The sequence below is a fragment of the Panthera onca genome, chromosome A2 (genome assembly GCF_046562875.1).
Source record: "Panthera onca isolate mPanOnc1 chromosome A2, mPanOnc1 haplotype 2, whole genome shotgun sequence".
NCBI lineage: Eukaryota > Metazoa > Chordata > Mammalia > Carnivora > Felidae > Panthera > Panthera onca.
The window spans coordinates 168,044,632-168,068,190 of NC_138340.1; the positions used below are offsets into that span (position 1 = coordinate 168,044,632).

General features: G+C 56.0%; 1 protein-coding gene across 4 annotated transcripts in view; it reads right to left on the reverse strand.

Annotated features, from left to right (window-relative positions):
* Positions 1-23,559, reverse strand: part of PTPRN2 (protein tyrosine phosphatase receptor type N2) — an 812,735-nt gene that overhangs the window by 95,572 nt on the left and 693,604 nt on the right. For all 4 annotated transcript variants that reach the window (XM_078436952.2, XM_078436943.2, XM_078436944.2 and 1 more), the window contains one exon: positions 7,997-8,209. In XM_078436952.2, coding sequence (XP_078293078.2) covers positions 7,997-8,209 — 213 coding nt within the window. The remainder of the gene's footprint in view (positions 1-7,996; positions 8,210-23,559) is intronic.

Below are 23,559 nucleotides of genomic sequence, written 5' to 3' on the forward strand. Positions count from 1 at the left end.
TAACTTCTTACCTTCCTCGTCGTCGGTGTGTGTGTGTGTGTGTGTGTGTAAGAGCTGGGCTCGGCGACTTTTGACAGGCTCATGCACTGCACTGCACCTAATGCCCTCAGTGCGGGGCACGCTCCCTAAGGCCACCAAGGGCTTGGTCCCCTCGGGGCCAACACCAGCCTCCCGGTGTGGGCTCCGCTCAGCGCGCACCAGGCCGTTCCCAGGACAGACTTCCCACAGGCAGAGAGCCTGGCTCTGGTGGGAAAACGGCTTCCCAGAGCCGCCCCAGGCCTCTTCCCCCGCATCCACACACCGTCCCTCCTGGAGGGGAGGCAGGGAGGCATCGGGAGACCAGCCTCTCAGCTCTGGGCCTGCTGCTCTTCATGGTGGGGTCTCTCCCGCACCTGCCGTCTGCCTCCCGCACCTGCCCTCCGCCTCCCGCACCTGCCGTCCGCCTCCCGCACCTGCCCTCCGCCTCCCGCACCTGCCCTCCGCCTCCCGCACCTGCCCTCCGCCTCCCGCACCTGCCCTCCGCCTCCCGCACCTGCCCTCCGGAATGCCTTCCCCACCTCCTGCCATTTTGGTCTAGATCCCTGTTAAGTCCATCCTGCATACACCCCTTTCCTCTCTCAAACTTCTGCTGGCGCCCACCTCACTCAGGGTAGCTCGGCATCCTCTCTGAGGACCTGGGCGGCGCATCTCCGGGCACATGTGGCCCCGAGCGCGACAGACCGCTCCCTGACAGAGGGTCCGCCACGCTGGCGTGTGGGGCGTGAGGCGGCCGGGGGGAGGGCAGTCCCCTTGGACCAGTCCACCCCGCGCTGGCTCGTAGCTGAGGGAGGACTTGATCGCTCTCTGGTCCGGGAAGATGAGTGGAGAAGCCCTTCACAGAGGCCAGTGGGACCCTCTCTTCGCACCTGCGCGTCCTCTAACCGACTTCACGAAATGTGCTGAGGCTTACAGAAATCTGCACCTCGCCAGACGCACGTGCTTTGTTTGCAGATCGGGTGTCTTAGGTTTTGGTTGAGACAATGTGCCCGCTTGGGGCGCCTAGGGGCTCAGCCGGTCGAGCATCGGACTTCGGCTCAGGCCGTGATCTTGTGGTTCGTGAGTTCGAGCCCCGCGTTGGGCTCTGTGCTGGCAGCAAGGAACCTGCTTTGGATCCTCTGCCCCCACCCCTGCTTGTGTGCTCTGTCTCTCAAAAATAAATAACATTAAAAAAAATAAAAAAGAAAAGAAACTGTGCACCTGTGTGAATCGGGGCCTGGAGGAGGGGGCAGCCCGTGCACAGGAACGTGTGATGAATACACGTCTGGAAAGGGAGGGATGCACCAGAAGCGGGCGGTTTAGCCGGGCCCACGGCCACCAGCAGACCTGTATCAGCACCTACGATCACAAAGAGCTTCCCCTCCATAGAACTGAGATGCATTTGTACTTCCGTGACCTTCTCTGACCTTCAACAGCCCCGTGAGGAGCATACAGCTCCTTCTAGCCCATTCTGTGGGTGAGGTGCCAATAGGTACGAGGCCAGAGAAATGGAAGTATTGTGGTCTCTATTTTCCATGTTCAAATATTGGGAAGAAGAGATTTTTAACACGGGGGGGTGGGCCGTGAACCACGGGAGTGGGAGGGCACGCTGCAAGCAGCTCCCCCCACCCCTCTGGGGCTGCCCTCGACACAGGGAGGCTGGCCTGGCCCCCTGAGGACACACGTGTCCCCAGAGTAAGCTCGTGGGCACTGGCCCTGTCTCCAGTGTGGTCACTAAGGATGACCCCTGCTCTACAGGCCTGAACCTGTGCGGTCTGTCAGCACAGTGACGGGGACACCCCGGGCCCGGCTCGTTCTCTCTCGAGGATGTGCTCCCCCATCCGTCCGTGCATCCGGCCTTCATGAGCCTGACCTCAGCGTCATGACTTGTGGCCTTGTCACTACGATTGCTTCCTGTGGTTTTAGGACAAACTCCTTGTCTAGGAGAAGTCGGGAACTGAGCAGAGAAGTGAGTTTGACCACTCCTGAAGCCCCCGGGCACTTCACACCACGAAGAGAGGGGCAGGGGCTCTGGAAGCTTCTGCCCTGTCCTGAGAGCGAGTGCTCCCTGGCCCCAGGACCTACTCCGTGCCGCGGGAGTACTTGCCTGGGGCCTCAGTGCTACAAATTGCCCTCACCTGACCCTTCCACCGCCAGCCACAGGACCTGGGACAGGGCACAGCTCGCCTGACGCGGACTTTCCTGACGTGGCCGCACAGAGTGACCTGGGGGTCCCGTGTGGCTTTCAGAGCACCTCCGTGGGCACTGCCGGGTGACTGGCCAGTGGCCGGTGGCCGACGGGGGATGACCGGGGAGCCTCCCAAGCGCGCAGGGGGCCCCTGCCGTGCGGAAGCACGCTCTCTGACAGGAAGCCGTGTTCAAGCAGATCGTAGGTGCCGTCAGCAGCCGCCGCCCAGACCGGCCCTCGCTCGGCAGCCACGCAAGGAGCCACGCAAGGACACGCACCCTCCCCTGCAGGCCTCCGAGGCACGCCCTTCCGTGGCGGCCGCGGACGGAACAACAGCACCCAGCAGGTCCGCGGTGGCTGGGCGGGAACGGGACGCGGCAGAGGCGAAGCTAACGCTCCCCGCCCCTCCCTCGTCCTTCCTTCCTTAAGAGACAGTTATCCAAGTACACCCAGATCGACTACCAGGCTACAAGCATGAAAATAAAACACAGCAACACAGTTACGAGAGGAAGCCGTGGAACCCAGGCCCCGGGACCCCCAGCATCAGCCAGCCCGAGCCTTCGTCTTCCAGCATCTCCCTGAGTGGTCTGTCATTTTCAATTAAGTCTGATCTAATTATTATCGTTTGATCAAGGGAGGTGGCTTGCTGCGTTAGGACAGCAACATGCCTCACTTTTGTGTTTAGATATGTTTTTGGCAATCTTTCCAGCCTTCCGCCTCCTCTAGATTTATTTCCAAATCTCAGGAGCTATTTTTGAGGAAACGCGTCGCACAGAAACTGGAGAATGGGCACGTAGCCGCGGCTTGTGGGAACTGCATATTTGAAAATTTAAGACCGAAGAGAAAAATGCACTACAAAGTCACGCCTTACTGAACCATGTTCAGACCCGGAGTGGAAAGTATGTAGAAGATCTAAGCCGAGCTCGTCGGCCCGCGTACCGATCGTTTGAAATCGAGTGCACATACAAGTAGACGCACGTTCTCGAAATGCTCAGGACGGACAGATTTCTTTGCTCTCGGCAGGGCAGAAGCCTGTGGGTTTTCCTAGGTCTGTGGCGTGGCTGTGTCGGGAGGCAGGTGACATTTGGTGCTTTTGGGAAACAATACGGCACCTGCGGTGAAGCCTGGGCCTGTTCCTGGGGCTGTGGAGCACAGCACGCCGGGACAAGGCCTCACCCTCCCACCGCACGGAACGCCAACTCAGTACGTACAGAGCTTCTGGAGAATTCTACCTACAGACACAGGTGTAGATAGCTGCTTCCTGCAAGAGCAAACTTCGCAAAACTCCAATTCTCAGGCTTGACTGATTGGGAAAAATGTGAGGTCTTTAACATGATTTTAGGGAACTCGCCCATTTCTGAAGCAGGATAGATTTCACCTGCTGGGACGTCGCAAAAAAAAGTTATACTGATGTGAAAACTTAAACATAGAGCCAAGAAAAGCCATTCTAAGAGACATCGTGGACAGAACAGGCGACTTTAGGAGCTCGTGGTGGGGACCAGGCAAACCTCAGGGGACTCACTGTTGTCTACCTGAATCGGAAAACGCTTCTCTAGCTGGTGAGTGCCGATTACGAAAGATTAAACCGCCGTGGAAAAAGAAAGACCCCCCAATTCAAAGCCCGGGAGAATACATCACACCCCCTCTGTGAGCGCCTGGCTCTCCCTTGTCCAGAGGTGGGAAGTTAGGACGCGTCCGGGCCACGGGCCCCTCAGCCTGAGCGGAGGGAGCCCCCCGACAGCAGCGGCCACAACACACCTCATGTCACACTCCCATAACCACCCGCGAGTGGGATGCGCCCCCGGGGCCGTGTCCAGGCCGCCCACACCCAAATGCACTCTTGCCTCTGGCTCCAAAGGCCTCCAAGTAACAAGGAAACCTGGGTGTTGTGAAATAAACCATCAAAAGAGGTTTGCGGGAAACTCCGCCGGGGTCCGTGCCCTCGAGTGGGGTGGGAGCGCGGGCCGGTGGGCTGCCGAACTGGCTGCTCCAAGGTGATCAGAGCCTCAGAGAAATGGATGCGACACTCAAAGACGCTCAGAGGGAAAAAGCCGGGGAACGTCTACTAATCACCTAACGACTTCTCTCTGCACAGTGTTGCCCAAGTGCCTTCCACGGAAACAGGACACCCACGTGAGGAGGGGCCCCAGCGCCGTGGGTTCCACCTCCTTCCACGTGAACCGGGCGCTGCTACCCTGAGTGACCACGTGTCGTGAGTGGGTGCACAGGCATTCCCGCCATGTATACGTTACATGTTGACAGGCCAACGTGGGGAAAGAAAGAACAAAAGTAAAGAAATTACCTTTCCAGATAACAAAGCACAGACTTAATCCAAACATACTATGGTTTCCACATCGAGAAGAAGAAGTAACATCTACTAAAACAACCGGGAAAAGTTTGGTGACCATTAAAAAAATGACCTTCCCAAACAGATTTCAGTTACTCTGGAAGTTCTTCCAAAGTTTGAGGCAATTAAAGTTTGACAGATTGTTTGGTAAGACTGATCTCTTGGTAAGTGTTGAAGCGTGAGAGTCTATCACGAAAGATTTGATTTTCCAATGGGTAAAGCAAACAAAAATCTCACCCCCATACACATCCGTAAACTAAGCTTTAAGATGCTGACTCCGTCTACGAAATAGTTCTATTCCGAGGAAGAAAAGGAAAAATGTTTAAACGTGTCTGCATTAGGATCTAATAATGCAAAGTACTCACTGTTTGAAACAGTGTGAAGAAAAGCCCACTGATGATTCGGGAACACTCCACGAACACACTGTAACCCAAAGCCCCGAATCATGAGTTATGAGCACACAGGTCTCTGCACGGACCGCCAGCAGCCTGGGAGGGCAGACAGCACAAGGGTGAGTTGTGAGGGCTCACGGGGACCACGGCTGCGTGGGGGCCTTCCCGCTCCAGGTATCTTGCAACGAGGCCACTGCCGTGCCGTGTAACTGGGGACACACGGATTCTCCTCTCGGGCTCTCCGGGAAGAAGAAATCCCAGTCCAGAGGCCACCAGTGCCTCGGCTGGAGCAGACCCCCCGAACCCCATCCTTCACCGCCGGCCGAAGGCTCCCTGTGTTCTGACGAGGACACCGACTCCGTCCGTCGGAAGGGCCATGTCATATGCCAACGCTGATAAAACTTGTTACGTTGCCACCCGCCACTCCTCATTCCCAGGTCAGCTACTTCTAACCTCACGCACACTTTCTTCCGGAAAAATTATAGCAATGATTATTTTCATCGTCCCCAAGAGATAAGGTATGATATCAAATCGCTCCGTTTTCCTCGTCCAGTGATGGGACTTAGGGGAGGTTTATCCAAACCTCCCTTCCACTGTAGGGTTAACCGCGTGCAGAAGGCCAACGATGCAAAAATAAGAAAGCATCAAAGCAGCTTTTCCTGAAATCGTTTTATGTTTGCGATACTTTGGACAACTTCTCAGACAGACGTTTGCGTTCAAAGGGGGTCTCAGGGGTCGCTCTAGAAAACCCAGGTTTAGTGCGGACGCATTAATGAGCTAACTCTTGCCTCATTTACAAATGTAAACCCCCTCTATTGGTAGCTATGCTTTTCAGAGCTGGTGATACATGAGTCAGCTAAATCTAGAGGGAAAAGTCGTGAAACCCCATCCCCGTGTGCTGAGTCCTGCCCTGCTGACCACAAACCACAACAGCACAGCTGCTCAAACAGCAGCACCTTCTCCCCGGCGAACAGGCCACTTCGGGACGATGTCCACGTTTACTCAGAGCCCTTCCCTAAAACGTATACTGGCGCGGCAACAAAACCAAGCCCATCAGAAAATCTTTACAATAATTTCATTTCCAAATTTCCCTAGATCACATTTTTAAAGGAAAAGTTTTTTCCCCTTTTTATTAATCTGGATTGAAGAAAAGTACACATTTCATTTATTGTCTGGATTACAGATTCTTATTAAACAAACCAGAGCTCATTATAAAATCAATATCAACTTAACCACCATGTCCCCAGGAGGAACAACAAAAAGGTCACTCCAAGAAATTCAAACAATTTTCCTGCTGGAAGGGCATGATTTTAATTACAGATACTATTAATTAGAGCTGTCACTGGCAAGATTTTTTTTCTGTTAATTATCGGAAACTCAGTTCTCAGTGTGCAATTTCAACCTGCGTTTTTGCCAAACTTAGTCATTTCTGCATGCAAGCCCAACCTTTCCATTCTATCAATATTTTATATTTGAATTTCAAAGTGTATCAAAGGATGCCGTGCTTTCTAAAAATCCACCCCTGTGTGATCTCCCGTCTCTTGCACACAGAACAGAACTGGTGTGATAATTTATTTATGTCCCGGCACAGACCTGGCCATCCTACACCGATGGTCCTGCTCAATAGAATTTCTGGATAAATTCTTACTAGTTTATGTGACATTTTTTCCTAGGCTTCTTCTTCAAACGTGGTTTTTCTTCTGCTTTGAAGCAGAGCCGTGCGCTGGGGCTGAAATGTCACCTCCCACACATTTGAAGTTGCCATTTCTTTATAAGAGACTATCATGCTGACCAGCCTTGTGACCTCCTCCAGAAAACCGGAGCGTTTCTCCCCCGTTCGGGGACAACACCAAGAATTTTGAAATGGTGGTGGGGCGGGGTGGGGGGGGAGGTGGGAAGCTATCTCCTGGTCTCTTTTAAGCATAGTGATTTTAGAAACTCATCCCAGCTCCTTCCGTGGGCCAGCGTCAGGGCAGCCCAAGGAGCAAAATCAGGCAGCGCAGGCCAGTCCTAGAGGGCACCCAGGGGGCCAGCTTGGGCGGGGGAGGGTGGTTCTAGAAAGAGCAGGAGAGCCCCCCGTATGACTGTCATGACAGGAGAGTAACATTCAACTTATACACGATTGTAAATATGATGCCTCGTACAGAAGACAGACATATTCCACAGCACAATCATGTCACTAGACAAAACAAAGCATCTCGTCCAGTGGGAGGGAATCTTCCACAAATACATATTGAATGAATTTTTAAAAGGATGATTAAATGTTTTACCTTCCCAAATGGGAAAATATACTTAGAGTTAAATACCATTTTACGTTAAAAGGAATCCAACGCCCCAACTAGTTCTTACCGTGGGCTCGTATGCTGTTACAACCGAAGGCACATTTTCATTACAGGACATTACTGAATATGAAGCGTATGCTACGGCACGTCCAAACATTCTGTGAATTTTCTACCAGCCCGTGTGGTCTGAACCTGCCTTCCTGACATTCTCTTTGGCTTCTGACTTGTCTCCAGGTGGGTCTGGGACGTCCCGTGTTACCCGCGGGAGGCCGCCCCCCTGGCTCTCAAGGGGACGTCTTTGGTTTACTTCCCACTTATCGGCATTAGATTTCACTTTATCCAAATAATAGCAGAGGGCAGCAACGGTTCAGGTCAAAGGATCCTTTCATATGAGACCCCGAGAAGTCGACAATTTAAGAGACGTCTTCAAAAACCCACACAGCCAACGTATCTCGCAACTTTGGCATTTTTTCATTAATAGTGGCCAAACTAAGAAAGACAAAGAAAGATACATAATTCATGTTTCTTACTTCTTCCACATTTCCATTGAGCAACCTGCTTTCACAGCTAGCTGAGACCAGCCGAGAACAGAGTAAGATTAACACAAAGCAGTGAAACGGTGGTTACAAGGGACTGATGTGAACGCTAGTGAGGAGTTTCCAACCGTCCTCCTAAAAGAACCCAAACTATGGGTGAGGGAGCCGCTGGGCGTGGGGAAGGGCCTCAGGCAGCTAACTGATCTGTGTGTCCAGTGGGTGAACGGAGCCCCTACCTGGTAGGCGGCCGTGGCGTCCGGGCCCGGGTGGTCCCCTGGTCCCGACAGCTTGTCCTGCAGCCTGGCGCGGGAGGTGTGGCGGAGGCAGTAGATGGCACCCGAGGCCAGGAGGACCCCCACCATGGCCACGACGGAGACCAGCGTGAGCACAATGAAGGGGGTCGAGTCCCCTTGCTTTGCGCGGCGTGGAGGGAGCTTTAGTTTGCTTTTCTGCAGGACAGGAGAGAAGCAGTGTGTTAGTGGCCAGCAAACAGGACCTCCTGGAAACCACCCTTTCCCAGCGGATCCAAAACGTGACAGCTCAGCGCAGCGGGGTGTGGGCCCTGCCCCAGCGGGAGGGCCTTCCAGAACAGCACCCCCAAGCAAGGAGGGAAGTTATGTCTAATTCGCATCTTAAGGATTGCAGCGTTTTCAAAAGGAAACTCAGAGGCATCACTTTTATTCTTAAAACCACCGATTTTCAAAACGTAAGGACGTGAACTCTTTGGCCCGCATCCCTTGTCCAGACAAGGGTGAGAGAAATAGTTTATCCAGAGCACGCACCACAAATGTTTCGGGGGGGGGGGGGGTCCTGGGGCACAGAGACGTCAAACAACCCTACAGCGCACAGCAGAAAAGAGGGGCAGGATCTCTGAAAGTTTCACCTCAACCTTCCCGGAGACACAGCAAGGGCCGTGCCTGCGAGGACACTTGGCGAGGCATCCCCACCGACCTGGGACCCTCCGTGCGCGCCAGCGGGACACAGACCCGCCGCCGCGCCCCTCACCCTTTTCCTGGGAAGGAGCTGCGGGGCGCTGGGGAGGCCAGGGTCCAGGAGGCCGCCTCCCGGCGGTGTGGAAAATGGGGAGACAAAGCATCAGAGTCCCACTGTCTGGGGGGCAGGCTTTGGGCGCATCTCTCCGGAGTCCCCTCCGGGCTCAAGGAGCGTGGTGCTCTCGGGGCAGCCTCGCCCTCAGTCAGGTGCGGTGGCAGCGGTGAGAAGCGGCTCCGGCCAGCACGCCCCCCACCACCACCCGGGCAATGAATGGAAACGCACGCCCCCGCCTCGGTCCCGGTTGCTACAAGATGAGAACAATTAGCAAACTCCTTTCCACCACCTAATTTCGCGTGGTAACAAAATGGATTTTTCCCCATGAATGCCTGGCCGGCCTATTCATTATCTCTCTTCTATTAGTAATTTTCTGCTCCGTATTCAGCCTCCCACCTCCTCATTTCCTCCCGTCTCCGAGTGTACACAGGGCCTCTTATGTCAGGCCGGGCCATTTTTATCTTGTAATCATAAAGGCCACCAAAGCAATTATCGCCGGTCTTGACTGGAAAAGCTGGTCATTAATTAGCCTCCTTTTGCCTTCGGTGCCGCGGATTAGCTGGTGCCGGGACTGAGTTAATGGAAACGCGGGTTAAATGAGAAAAGACGCCGAATTTTCTTGCCTGGACGCCCGGCTCCGAGGAGGACGGCGAGGCTGGCAACCGGCGGGGAGGCACACGGAGGGTGGGGAGGGCGGGGAGGGGGCCGGGGAGCGGGGAGCGCGCAGGGGGAGGGACCCGGAGGGGCGGGGGGCGCAGGAGGGGCGCGCGAGGGGCCGGAGCGGCTGTCCCGCGGTCTCCTCTCCCCCCACCCCCCCCTCCCCGGCGCGGACCCCTCCCCTCCGTCCCGCTCGCCCCTCCCTCCGCGCCGGCACCGCTGCCTCCCGGAGGCTCTCGCTCCTGGAGCAGCGGACCCACCCCCGCCGCCCGCGCTCCCTCCGCACCCCTGTCCCCGCCCCGCGCGGGGCGAGAGCCGCAGCCCCATAAATAAACCGGAGGACCCCACCCGGCGCGGCGCGGCCCAGCGGGGCGGGAGGGACCGCGACCTCCCCGGCGCGGCGCGCAGGTCAGCGCCCCTGGGCGCCCGCGAGGCTCCGGGCCGGGGTCTCCGTCCCCTGACTGCGTCCCGCGGCTGGGGCGGCCTCCCCCTCGCGGCGGCCCCTCCGCCCCCGAAAGAGGCCTTGCCCGCACCTCGGTGGGGGGCGTTTCCAGGAGGACCACTCGCTCCCCCCGCGCCCCCCGCGGGACCGCCTCGCCTCGGCAGACCGAGCCGGGACAACAAAGGAGGCGGCGCGGCCGAAGGAGGGGCGTCCGGCCGTCCCCCCGCCCGGGCCCGGCCCGCCCGGCCTTCACTACGCGTCCCCCAACCCCGCCCTCCGTGCCGGCGACTGTGGGTCCCCGCGTCCGCGCTTAGTCCAAGCTCCCGCGCGGGGGAATCCCGCCCAGGCCTCGGGAGGACCCCTCGCGCCCACGTGGTTGACGGCGCCCGGGAACGGGGACTTCCTGAACCTTCCTGCCTGGCGGCGTGAAGCGCACACGCGTGTGGTGGCCAGCTGGCTCCAGAGGACGCGCCGCGCCTCGAGGTGTGGCGCGCGCGTCGGTGCGCACCCGACGGACGGTCGCACGCGCGCCAGGGGCCAAGGGCCGGACTGTGGGTGCAGGCGGTCGGGGACGCGAGGTCCCGCTGCGCAGGGCGCTCGCCGGGGAACCGGCGCAGAGGCGGCCCGGTTGTCACTCGGTTCCAGGTGAGAGGCCATGCAGGCAGGCGCGGCGCCCACACGTTCTCCTGGCCCAGGCCTCGGGCGAGGGAGAGGTCGCACCGAAGCTCTTTTCAAGGAGGCAGAGTGGCCCGAACACCGCCGCCCCCGGCCGGCTGGGTTCCTGCCCCAGGAAACCGACGGTCACCGTGACCCACGATGCGCTCGGCACGCGCGGGTAGTGGAACAGTGCCTCTTTCGCGGCGCGCGTGGAGTGGACTCAAAGGTCAAAGAAAAATGTCAAGGAGAGTGACTGCTCCCGGAGCTGAGGTCCTTCCTCTCCGGATCCCGCTCTCCCTCCTCCCAGCTGCCCAGCCCCCGCTGGGTCCCAGGTGCTGCTGGAGGAGAAGGGATGCAGGGGAGGGAACAGGACGTGACCCGGTGCCCACTGAGTCCCATTTCCTATGGTCTCTTCTGGTTCCAAGCTGCGTTGGAACCTTCTCCCGCGGAGAAGGGCCACCGCGGTCCCAGGCTGGGAGTGAGGCGCCCAGACGTACCTCCCGCAGCCTATCCGCAATCCCAATCCTGCAGCCAGGGGAGGGGTGGGTGAGGCTGAGGACTCCCGAGCTTGGGCGTGGGGGAGAAGAGGGTGTGACCCAGAGGAGGACTGCGGTGGTAGGGCCGACGGACCCGCCGCGCGTCTGACGCTGAGGTCGCCGGACCCTAGAGCCGGGCTGGGAACGTCCCTCCAGCCGGCCCGGGGGGGGGGGGGGGTGCATCTCAGCCAGAGCCCGAAAAATCACTCTTCCTCGCTCCCCCCCTCCCGTCCCCAGTGGTTCCGACCTACCCAGCGCCCGGCCGGAGGGTCGAGCGGGAGGAAAAACTGTTGCTGGCTGCAAGTCAGGTCTTAAGAAACCCGGAAGAAACTAAAATTTATGGAAATTAAAAAATAAAATTAGACCAGGTGAATTCCTTCCTTGGCATAGTGACTGGGGTTTAAAATCTTCGTGATTATTTTATTTTCTTTCTTTTTGTGGAATTAAGAAAACAAACAAAACTTCCAATCCCTGCTAACCAAGAGCTTTAAGAGAAAAAAAAAAATGAGCGTGGTATCTGCTTAAAAGTGAGTTTGAGCCAGGGCCCCGCTGCAGGTGTGACCAGGGCGGGGTGGGCCTCAGCCCCTCCCCTCCTGGGTCCCTGCTCCCCAAGGCCGAGCGACTTGAACCCGTCTGCGATCCCCCAATTTTGTCCTGGGCCCCGCCGATAGCCCACGACTAATTAGAGACATCCTGTCAGTCTTGACTGGAAATTGAAAGAAAATAGTGTTTAAATATTTATGACTTGGACAGACACGTACAGTCAGGCATCTTTTAGAAGCAGAACCCCTCCTTCCGGGTGGCGGCAGAGAGAGGCGCACAAGGGGCCGGGATGGCTGTGGGCCCTGGGATGCGGGGTCACACACACAAACGCTGAATGCTGAGTTTCAGGTGCAGGAGAAGTACGAGGTTTAAAAAAATAATCAGGAATAATTAAGGCAACTTTACATCAGGTTAGATGTGTCTTGACTGCACAACCATTTCCACCTGCAGCTCCTTGAATTTGGAATGTAAAATATTGCAAACGCTGTGATTTGAAATAAATGTGACCAGAGGCAATTTGTGGGTCGCTCTTGGAAATCGGAATCTACAGACGTTGTCCTGACCTACTTAAACTATTTTGATCTGCGCTTGTGAGTGGAGGTGCATGGGGCTTCCTTTGCATGATCTTCTGAGCCATTTATGGCAAAATATCTTCAAAACTTTTTTTCTTTAGCTGTCCATGTGGTGAGCTTAAAAGAAAAGAAGAGAAAAAAAGAGAACATTTTATACCCAAACTTGGTTGTGAGAACTAAGGCAGCCGCACAATTACGAAAGTTTATGCTAACAAGTATTTGTTGACAGGTAGCAACAAAATTGAAAATTGGAGTATTTTTCCAAGACTGTGCGTCGTCAACAGCTGACAATAGCAGTCTGTTACCTAAGCCACTGACTTCGATTTGAAAATACGCTTGTACCCCAAATTTATGGGCACGGGCATTTAAGTTTATTAGTAGGAAACTTCTGATACGTGGATGTTTTCGTCCGAATCATTCTGAAAGAATCCGTTTTGGAAACACTGTCCCTCTGCACTCTTACGTCACTGTAATTGTCAACATCCCTTTCCCTATAAAATTTAGAAATTGATTTTAGAGACTACTAATGAGTTGCTATAACAAATCTGTCTTTGGTTTCCCAGATGAATAATTTCAGAATTATTTGAGAGTTTCATGCTAGATTTGCTAAAATGCATTCACTAAAACATACGATCACTTTAAGGCAGATCAAAAATTTCAATAGTTTTCAGGCCATGGGAATGACCGAACTTAAAAATATGGGGGGGGGGGGGAGGTGTCTTAAAATATTTTAAAAGTATTTTTTAAAGCTGTTAACTGAACTATTTTTAATTTGGAATTTGCCACAGAATTCTCATAAATGAGAGAAGTCAGGCGGAAATAATCATGTATTAATTCTCTGCATTACAAAATCTTTTCAGAAGCTATTATCAGAGCAAGAGCCATTTCGGTCTGAATCCAGGGTGGGAGAAATCCTTTGTGCAAGTGAAAGCCATTGTTCCTCGTGCAGATGAAATTGTACTTGCAAATCTGCCATTCAAGTAGCCAAAAAAAAAAAAAAAAAAAAAAAAAAAAAAAAAAAAAAAGCCTAGATAGGCAAGAGAAAAGAATGTCCAAGAAATAATTATTCTTAAATAAAAATAAATGGGGATACCTTGTTTTAAAATAAGCCATTTGTTTATTTTTTCAGGCATAGACAAAAATAAATATGCAAAAGGTAACTGTCTATTTGCCGCCTTTAAGCGCTCCCAAAACATCAGTTTTGGGGAACTACTCTGTTTTAAGACATCAGGGAAGATTTACGATATTTATGTTTAAAGGGGGAGGACTACCCTTGTGTGAACTAATTTTTAGCAGAGCTTCATACACAGCAAATTGTCTTGGGGAGAACAGAGAGCGACCAGCTGAGAACAGAGCGAAGAAGATGGGCCGCCCCCCCAGGAATCGTGCCCTCGGCCGTCTTTCAGATTCACCGCTGGCGTCTCTATTACACCCCGACTCCTACTCGGCCGCTGCACTGATGCGCCCGCTCCCGACCCGTGTTCTGCGCGCGCAGTCGGGTCCCCGAGGCCTGATCTGACGCGCGCACACACGCGCTTCCTCGGGTAGGTGACGCCGTGGTCGTGAAGCAGGAGTTTTCCCAGCAAGAACCAAACCCCCTTCGGGATGCCCTTCCTCTTCCTCCGAGGCTCAGAAGCCCCATCCTGGCCTGGCCCGGCGTCGCGGGTCGGGACCCCGGCGAGGCGCTCCTTGGAGCGCAGGCCTGTGTCGGGCCCCCTGTCCGGCTGCAGGGGCCTAGGGCCTTCCTCGCCTCCCGGTCCCGGTCCCTCCCGCTCAGTTACTTACAGCAGCCCACGGAGGTCCGAAAGGTCAGGCCGCAGCGCCCGACACAAAGGGGCCAGTGCTCCTGGGGGCCGACAGTACTCACGGCACCGAGGGCTTTCCAGGAGGTCCCGGCCCCCTCCCCTAAGGGGACAATGCCCTGGCCTGGCCTCCCCGCCACAAAGCGCGGGCTGCGGGCCGCGCGCGCACGTCCCCAACGACGCCCGCATCCACCCATCCGGGAGCGCCGAGCGCCCACCGCGCACATCTCTGCTGCGCTACCCCCACCACGGCCACCCCCTTCTCGGGAGCCAAGTGGGCGAACTTGGTTGGGTGGGGGGCGTTTCCTCTTGGGTTGATAAAAAGAAATGCGCTTCCCTCCCCCTCGCGCACACAGACCTTCACCTCGCATTTTCGCTCGCGTCTAAATTCGGGGAAGGGTGGCTGGGCAGAGACCACGTGGACGAGCTGCGCTCCGGGCCCCAGGCGGGAAGGCTCCGGGCTCCGCGCAGGGGCCTCTGTCGGCGGACTTAGCTCGGGAACTGGACCCCAGAGTCGGCCGACGCACAGGTGCAGGCGGCAGGCGGCAAGGCCCGGACAGCAGGTCCGGCCCCGCAGGGACCAACGTGGACAGGGTCCTCACTGCCCTCTGGGCGCGCGTTTCGGGGCCCTGGCGACAGTGACAGAGTCATTCCCCCCTCTCCCCCCCACCGTCCAGCGTGGAGCGCGGCCCGTTCAGCGCACTGGTGACACAAAAGGGCGGGAGAGTCTGCTGAGGGTTTTACCCCCTAATTTTGGGGTCCACCTGTCTCCAGACTTCTCTAGAACCTCAAAGCAGGCTGCAGCTCAGAACCGTACAGGTAGTTAAGGAAGGCAGGAAATGAAGTCCCTCCTTCAGAAGTTTCTCTCCGCGAGCACGCGGCCGCCTCACCTCGGGGGTCCGCGAAAGCGCAGGTTCCCTTTGGGGGAGGGGAGGTGGCCACAGCGAGGCATTTCTCTAACTGGTGGGGGGAGGGCGCGGGGGGGGGGCGCTCAGAGCACCCTGCGGCCTCACCCACGGCCCCCCCTGCCCCTCGCTCGCCCCTCCTTGCGTGCCCATCCCAGGTCCTCTACCCGAATCGCCCCGACGGCACAACGTGCGCTCCGGGACCGAGAGAGAACAGTGAAGAGCGCCCCAAGACGCGCTGGGAGGAAGATGCCCCGGCGGTGGGCCCCCCTCCGTCCTGGCTGCTCATCCCCACGCTTCCTCTCCTGTTCCCACACCGCTGCCCCCACACCCCCCTCTCTCCCTGAGGGTCTGAACTGCCGGGGTGGCTCCGGACAAGTCCAAGAACGAGGGCCCCAGCCCAGTCCTGCCAGTCTCCTAGGGGCCCAGGGGGGTGGGACAGTTGCCACCAACGCGGTCACCCTGGGATGTCCAAACCTGACCCACTGGGGGGATGACCTCAGACCTCCCCCGCCAGCCAGAGCCTTTGACAGGTGTCCTGCTTCGAGTCTGAGTTAGCCCCCCGCACTGGGCTCTCCGACGCCCAGGTTGCCCAGCCCAGCCCCCGCGCGCACCCTCCACCCTCCTCAGCCTCTGGTTCCGCGCCCCGCCACCTACCCGCTCGGCGGTGCCCTCCGTAGGTCCCTCCTGCTTTCTCCCTCCCCCACCCCAGCCTCTCTCCTTTCTCCTACAAACCCGCGGGTGCCCGCGCCCCTGGCCCCCGAGCTCCTGGTTACCTGCGGAGGGGCTGGCGCCCGGCGCCCGAGCCGGAGGAGGGGGGGGCGTGCGCCGGGCCGAGCGGCCTCGGGGCGCGGCGGCCGCGGGCAGCGGCGGCGCCATCACCACAGCCAGCCGTTTCCCTGCTCCCGATCCACAGTCGAGCGGGGCCATCCTGCTTCTGACCACAAACTTCTCGGGAGGCCGGCGTAGACAAAGGTGCCGTGCGCGGTGGCCCCAGCGGCGGCTGCGGCACCGGCTCCGAGCCCGCGGGCGCCCGCAGCTCTGCGCCGCCGCTCCGCCGGGCTGTGTGCGCGCCGCTCCGGCCGGGCCCCGGGGCGAGGCGCTCGGGGCCGGGGCGCGGCGAGGACGGGCGCGGGGCCGGCGCGGGACAGTCCCCGCAGGGCCACCGGTCGCGCGCGCAGCTCCATCCAGAGCGGCCGCCGCGCCCCGCCTTATATCCGGCCCGGCGCGCACCCGGCCGGCGGCGGCGCGGCTCGCGGCCCAGCCACCGGTTGCTATAGCGATGTCCCCCCCCCCCCCACATGTTGCTGACAGCAATTGGCTAAGGGGCCGCGGCTCTCCGAACACCCTCTCCCGCCCGAGACTATGAATGGACATCGGCTTTGTCAGTCATTCGTACAACGCCCGGGCCTTCGCCGGCTCTTTCTTTCCAGCCGTGTTCCCTTCCACAGCTCCCGCGCACTTCAAACCGGGCAAGTTCAGGGCAGCGCTCAGGGGAGAGGGGACTCGGCCAGAACCATCGACCCGCATGGCCTTACTATGACCTCTGCGGTGGGAAGGGTGGGGGTGTGGGAACTCTTCGCGAGAGAAAAATTCAGGGCGAATTATTGTTTCTAGTTAGTTTTAACACTTTTGCCATGGGGGGCTCTTTGCTCTCCAAATTGAAGCAGACCGAATTACCCCGGTAAAAACAAGCGAGGAAATGCCCTCCCACCCCGCCCTTTACTCGCGAGTGTTCAGGTCTGGAGTTCGAGTACAAAGCGCCTCGCCCGAGGTGGGAAGGAGAACTTTGCCACCAGAGCCGGCCTGAGGCAGCGGTGCAAACGGCGTCTCAGCCTCCGTCCTCGCCTCCCTCAGGGGAAAGGCCGGGCCTGGACCACTGCCTCCGGGGGAAGGAGCGCAGGGGCGCCGCAGGGCTGAGCTCCCAGTCGAACGCTCCTCCCGAGCTCCTTGACCCGGCAGGAATCTGGGGGGCGACCAGGCCTCCCTCGGCCAATCGGCCACCCCATCACGCGCCCCCCTGGCCCCTTCCCCCACATTCTTTCTCCCCAAGCCCTGGACCCCGGTCTCAGCTACAGGTTGGGGCACCCCGGTGCGCGACGCCCCGGGCGAGCAGCCGAGAGCCGGGCGCTGAAACCCAACGTCTGTGTGGACAATGCCCTCTCCGAGGCCCACAGCTGCAGGAACAAGAGGAAGAAAGGAACCGGGAGAGACCTTGTCACATGCAGATGACAGTCTGCGCTGGGCTCTGTGGTTTCTCCTTTTCTGGAAACCCTGGCGCCCTCCTCCCAGTCCCCCTCTCCCACTGCCTCACCATTGTTCCTGCGCTCGGGACAGCTGGAGACGGCGGCCCTTCCTAACCCGACGCCCCCCCCCCCTCTGCCCCACAGCCGGCCCCTCCAGGGCCCACCGCACCCCCCCCCCCCCAAGTCCCCGCCAGCCAGCCCAGGAGGAGCCTGCACGTTTCCCCTCTCCTCCCCTCCCCTGCCCGGGCTCTTCCCTCCAGGAAGCGCGGGGGCCAGGGCTCAGGGCAAGGGGTCTCCACAGACCTGAGTCGAGTGCCTGCGAAGTGCTTGCCTCTGTCTAATAGTGTCCTAAAAACTCGCTTCCACTGACCCAAGGCCTAGGCCGAGTTCTGCTTTGATTCGGTGTTTACAGCTGCCGGGAGCCCAGCGCGCCACAGAGCCCCGGGCACAGAGGTGGCGCCCCCATCATCAGCTCCCGAAGGAGCTCCTCGCGGGCTGGACTTCCCAGGCTTCGAGAAGCGCAGGTCCAGTGGAGGCCAAACGGGGAAACTGTGCTGGATTATACACCCGCAGTGCACGCACCGCGACCCCCTCAAACATCCAGCAGGCCCGAGGTGGGACGCCCCCGGGGCTCCCGCAGCCCCGAGCCTGGCAGGGCCTGCGGAACCATCCCCCCAACCCCCACCCCCCGCAAACTCGCCTCGGGCCGGCGCTCGGCCGCCCGCTGGGCCTCCCGGTCGTCCAGCCCCAGAGACCCGCGCCTCTAGCCGCTCTCCGAGGGTCCTCCTCGTGCAAAGCCCTGAGTGGTGGTGGTTGCTGTCCCTCCTGCTGCCCTCTTCGGGGCTTGTCCCCCTCCCCGGGAGCCCCGGGGCCTCGGCATACTTCTCCAGCCTCTGGGGCGACCCCAGGCGCGGCCCTGGGAGGGGAAAGAGGAGAGGAGGGGTTGCAGGCTGGGGCCGCGGAGGAGGCGGGAAGGGCCCCGGAAGCTCCAGCGGGGCGAGGGGGGAGGTCGGCGGAGAGGGGGCGCAGGCAGGGAAGGGAGGCCTGGAGGAGGGGACGTGTCGCCCTCAGCCTCGTTGGTAACCGGGCTCTCCATAGCAACGGCCTGCGCGCGCGCGCCTGTGTGTGTGTGTGTGTGTGTGTGTGTGTGTGCGCGCGCGCGCGCGCGTGTGCAGAGTTCCTGCGCCTCTCCAGTCCTGGGTGGGGGACTCAGCACCGGGGGGCGGATGAAGGGAAGGCCCCTCCAGGACGCGAGGGCCGGCCTCCAAGGTGCTGGGGACGCCGTGGGGTCCCGGGAGGCCGCGCGGGGCGCCGGGCGGGGCGCGGGGGTGGGGGACGCTCCCGGGGCCCGCGCCCGGCCGGAGGGGCACCGGGGACGTCAGGGGAGTGGCGCTGACCGCGCGTCTCCGCCGAGACTCCGCGCGGCGCCTCGGGAGGCGCGGCGGGTGGGGGCCCCGGGCCCGGGCGGCCGCTCAGGCTGCGCCTCTTTCCTAGGCCGCCGGGACCCGCGCTCAGGAGGGACCCGGTGCCGGAGGGGACCCCGCGCCAGCCCCCAGCCCGCCGCGACGCGCGGCGTTGCTCCCGGGGCGGGCCGGCCCGGTCCCCAAGACGCGGCCTCGGCCGCCACCCTCCGCGCGGGCACGCCCCTCTCGCTCTTCTCACCGCGACCGCCAGGAACCGCGAGCAGGCGTGAGGATCCCGGGGCGTCCAGCTCCTCGGTCACCAAGGTGGCTGGGACCCCACGCGGCCGCCCCGGCTCTCCCGCAGCGAGAGGAGGTGCCCGGCCGCGTGATGCAGGGGTCCGGGGATGGTGGCAGAGTGTCTGCGACCCCAGGGGACGCTGGAGCGCAGGACAGGGCGCGCAGCTCAAAGCCAGATAGACTATTTTGTTTCCTTACAAACCTGATATGACATAATAAAGAAGTAAGTAAACAGATAAATTTATTTTCTTTAGGTAGTGTTTCATTGGTCCCAAAGGTTTCATTTCCAACATCAAAGCGCCACATTCCCAATTTAATCTGAATTGAACGAGCTACCTGGGTTTCTCTGCTTTCAGGAAGAATGCGGGGGGGGGGGGGTGCGGGGGTGATACCACTGGAGTTCGCTTTTGGTCACTTTTTAAATGGTTAGATGGGCCTTAAACTCTTAATGCAGGTATTTGTAAGTACAAAGTGTATTTCCTCGCTGACACCTTGGTGCACATAGAGTGTATTCTTTTTGGCTGGGTCACCTCAACCCCCCCCCCCCCCCCCCCGCGCCGTTTGGTCCACGTCGACGCCTGTTTAACCCTCCAGCTCGGAGCTTAAAGATAAACGGATTGCCCAGGGAATTCATTAAAAGAACGCGTTTGTATTTTAGGTGCTGATCCGTTTAGTCCCCTGTTTCAGAAACTGATAAATTAATCCACCAGATTTCCATTCTCTTTTCCTTTATTTTAAAATCCTTTATTTCCAGGGCAGGAAAAATGTGTCTTTTAATTCTTGAGAAGACTTTAGCAAAGTGTCTTTTCAACAATGTAAGACTAGATTCAGCTAATATCTTGAAGAGTGAATGATATTAGGTGGTGGGGTTTTTTTGTTGTTGTTGTTTTGTTTTTGTCATGAGAGCTCAGACCTCATTGAATAATAAATTTCAATTTTCGATTTCAGTGACATTTACAGAGAAAACTTTTAAACATGATGCAAAATGCTGTAGAGAGGCACGTTGATGGAAGTCATTTATATGTGATAAATGAGTACATTATTCATACGAACTTAGGACTGTTTGACTGATGAATAAAAAATATAGAGGATGTAAAATCCCCCAAGATCTACAAAATATTTAAACAATATAAATAGTTTGAAAGGATGTGTTGATCCTGCTAATACTTCTTCCAAAGAGCAGTTCACATTTGTTATGTGTAAAACCTAATGTTCTGTGATAAGAATCTCATTTTCAATTTGAGAAACACCAAACTATTATATATCACATATTTAAGTGATTAGGATAAATTTTCAATGTTCTAAATTATTATCAGAGAAAACGTATTTTTAAACAAAATGGAGAAAGACTGTCATGGGAAGCATGGTTATTATTAAGCAAAACAGCACCTAAAATTTCAGGAATTTTAAATAATATGGTTAGATAGAAAATTATTAAAAAAAAAAAACACCTCTGGGACACCTGCTTGATTTCAGAAAACCTAAACCAATTTTGTTTTAAAAACAAAGTACTAATTTGTAATCATGGTGCACAAATTATACTTAAAATCCTTTTGATTTGTAAATCATTTATAAAAATGACTTTAAATTATCGCAATGAAATTAGGTCCTCATGAATATTGTAGTTATATGTATGCGGTATTTCCATGCACAGTTAAATGTTAAAGACAATAACATTTCAAAAACATCAACGAGTGAATTTTGAAAAGCAAAGATGTTTTAATTGGTCAGCTTCTTAGTGAGATAGTAATCGGTGCTGTGATCGTTTTAAAAAGAAGACACGTGCCCAGGTTAGGTCTAGATGGCTCTAAGTTGGAGTCCATTAATTGTCAATAAATAGCTGTTTTCAAGGACAGTGTTTGCAAAAGCATCTCACACTGGTGACAAGTCCTTATCCACCATGAAAGAAGACACGTCCACCGTGGGGCACGGGGCCTACGTTTCAGGAGACTGGGCACCCACTCTCTCTCCTGCTTGGCAGTGAGGACAGATTCACCGATTGGGGAGAATCGTCAGGGTGGTTTTCCTGCCTTTCTTATGCCACCGGCTGTAAGATATTCCTATTAAATTGTTATCCTCACTTTAAAATGGGAAGGAGTTGAGAAATGGTGAAATTATTGGCTCCAATATCTTCCTTTATTTCAAGAACAAAATGTGAATTCTGTACCCTAAACAGAAAAATACAAGTCATTTTTTTGGTTTTGAAAAACAATTACCGACATTATTCAGCCTTTATTACTGTTCTCACGTTGGCTCATGTTCAGATTGACCTACAAGTTTTAAAGTCCAGAAATAGGAACTTTTTTTTTCTTTTTACAAAATAGAGTTGATATCCTCTCCAATGGCCTAACATGAAACCATGTTATGAAAAACAAACAAAAAAAAAATGTACTTCAGCCAAAGTTTATTCCTGAAAGATTGGTTCACAAACATGTAGGGATTTTTATCCGTCCTTTTCAAACTTTGAAATCGCAATTCCTGTAAGAACAAGAAAAGCAAAGACTTAGTGTTGCCTTCCTGCCCTCCTTGGCTCCTCTGGAGAGGTAGCATTCCGAAACGTTGCTGCTCGCACGGACAGATGTCTGCAGACAGACAGTCTCCCTCCAGGCTAACCCTCCAGGTTCTAGAATCTAGACGGTAGAGCCCTTTCAGTCTGCTTCTTTGTAAAGATCTAACCTTAGTTATTTGCAAAATAGTGCTATAAAATACATATTTAATAGTTGGTGCTCAGTATAGTGTGTGTGTATATAGTATGTTCATGATGAGATTTTATTCTTTACACAATTGAGCTAAAATTCCTTAGGAAGGACTGACTTCGTGAACAAGAATCTAACTTTTTTTTGCCATCGCCTCCAGATGACGGAGGAACAAATATACAAACAAAATACTGCTGTGGAGAACACCCAGGTTTTCTCCATTTTTCAGCCGGAAGGTGTTCATACATTCTGTCAGTTGCATGCCACAGGTCCATGTAATTGTTTGGAAACAGTTTTTTTCCTTAAGTTGGGTTGGAATTAAAAGTAGAACAACAGTTGACGTGTTTATTTCACAGTGATATAATTCAGCTTGGTGCTGTTTGCATATACTTTTAAGGAACACTCTGATGCCTGCCGTTCTGTGTGAGAACCGGCCGGTTAAATGCAAGCACAGGCTGACAGAGCCCTGGGGTCTGGAGTCGCCACGGAGTGTTTTCCGATTCTGTACTGCAAATATGTGTGCATGCGCTTAGATCTAACAGGGACACAAGTGCTGGAAACGGCTAGTCGCTTGTCATTCTGACACACGTGGAGCCATCCTGGAAAGTGCAGGGTCAGCGATCGCTCTGGAAAATTCGGCGGTGGCGCTTTGGCATTCCGTATGAATGCACCCAGAGCTACCAAGTAGCCAACTGAATGAAAACAGTCAGATCTCCTCTGTCGATGCAGCATGATGTGCGTTGGCATTTTAGCACGTAGGGCACAAAATCAGCATCGGTCACATAGGATGCTCTGGTGTACTGGGACTGCTTTTAAAATCCAGGATGAATCTATCCGGATGTCTCTCAATTCAGACACTTTGCAGAGTTTTTATATGTTCACTTCAGCCTTTCTCCGTCATGTCTAAAATTCCCGTTTAGAATTATCTGGAATATGCTCAAACAAAACTAGAATCTCGTCTTACACCTTCTCATGCTTTTTGACTTCTGGTTCCCCCAAAACCTTAGTTAACCTGATTACCTCCCATTTCCTCATCCTTATCTCCGATGGCCCTTGCGCATTTTAAAAACTGAAATCAACCTTTAAAGAAAGATCACTTCCTACCATTAGGAATATATCTTGAAAGGCGGTTTCACAAGACTGAGGCCCCAAATATGGTAAAGTCATGACGCCACGGTGGCGCGGAGTGGGCGGCTTCTCCAGGGGACAAGGCAGGAGAGGAAACCTCACTGGGTCTCAGCTCCGAAGAGCGCCAGTTCCCTCTCCTCCGTGGGGGCTTCTCGGTTTCCGTGACAACAGGCTCTCTGACCTGCACAGGCACGGTTTGGGTGGGGCTGGAGGCTTCTCCACCCTGCCTTCCAGCAGTCAACTCCTGATCCTTTGGAGCCCTGACTTGGCCCTTGCTCCTGGTCCCCGCAGGTGCTGACAGTGGCGGCCCTCACTCCTCAGAGTCCCCACCTCTGTCCATGAGATTCACTTCCACCACCGCTTCCTGATCCGTTGCAGGCCGGTTCCCCTCTCGCCGGCCGGCCGGCCACGCGGTCCTGCTTCCTGAGCGCCCGGGGCCTCTTGGCTCCGCACAGGGTCTGCCCTGGAGGTGGGGGGACACGGCCCCCGTGCCTCTCACCTCCGCCTTTCACTCACCCGAACCCAACACTGAGTCCCTCGCCTTCAGGGTATTTGAACGTCCAGATTTGTTGTCCTGTCACACATATGCACACACGCCACCACACAGGCACACATGCGCCAGCACACATGCACACACACATATATGCACACGCACCAGCACACACACGCCAGCACACAGGCGCACCCACATATGCACACGCGCCAGCACACAGGCACACACACGTATATGCACACGCACGAGCACACAGGCACACACACGTATATGCACACATGCCAGCACACAGGCACACACACACGTATGTGCACACGTGCCAGAACACAGGCACACACACACCAGCACATAGGCGCACACACATATGCACACACG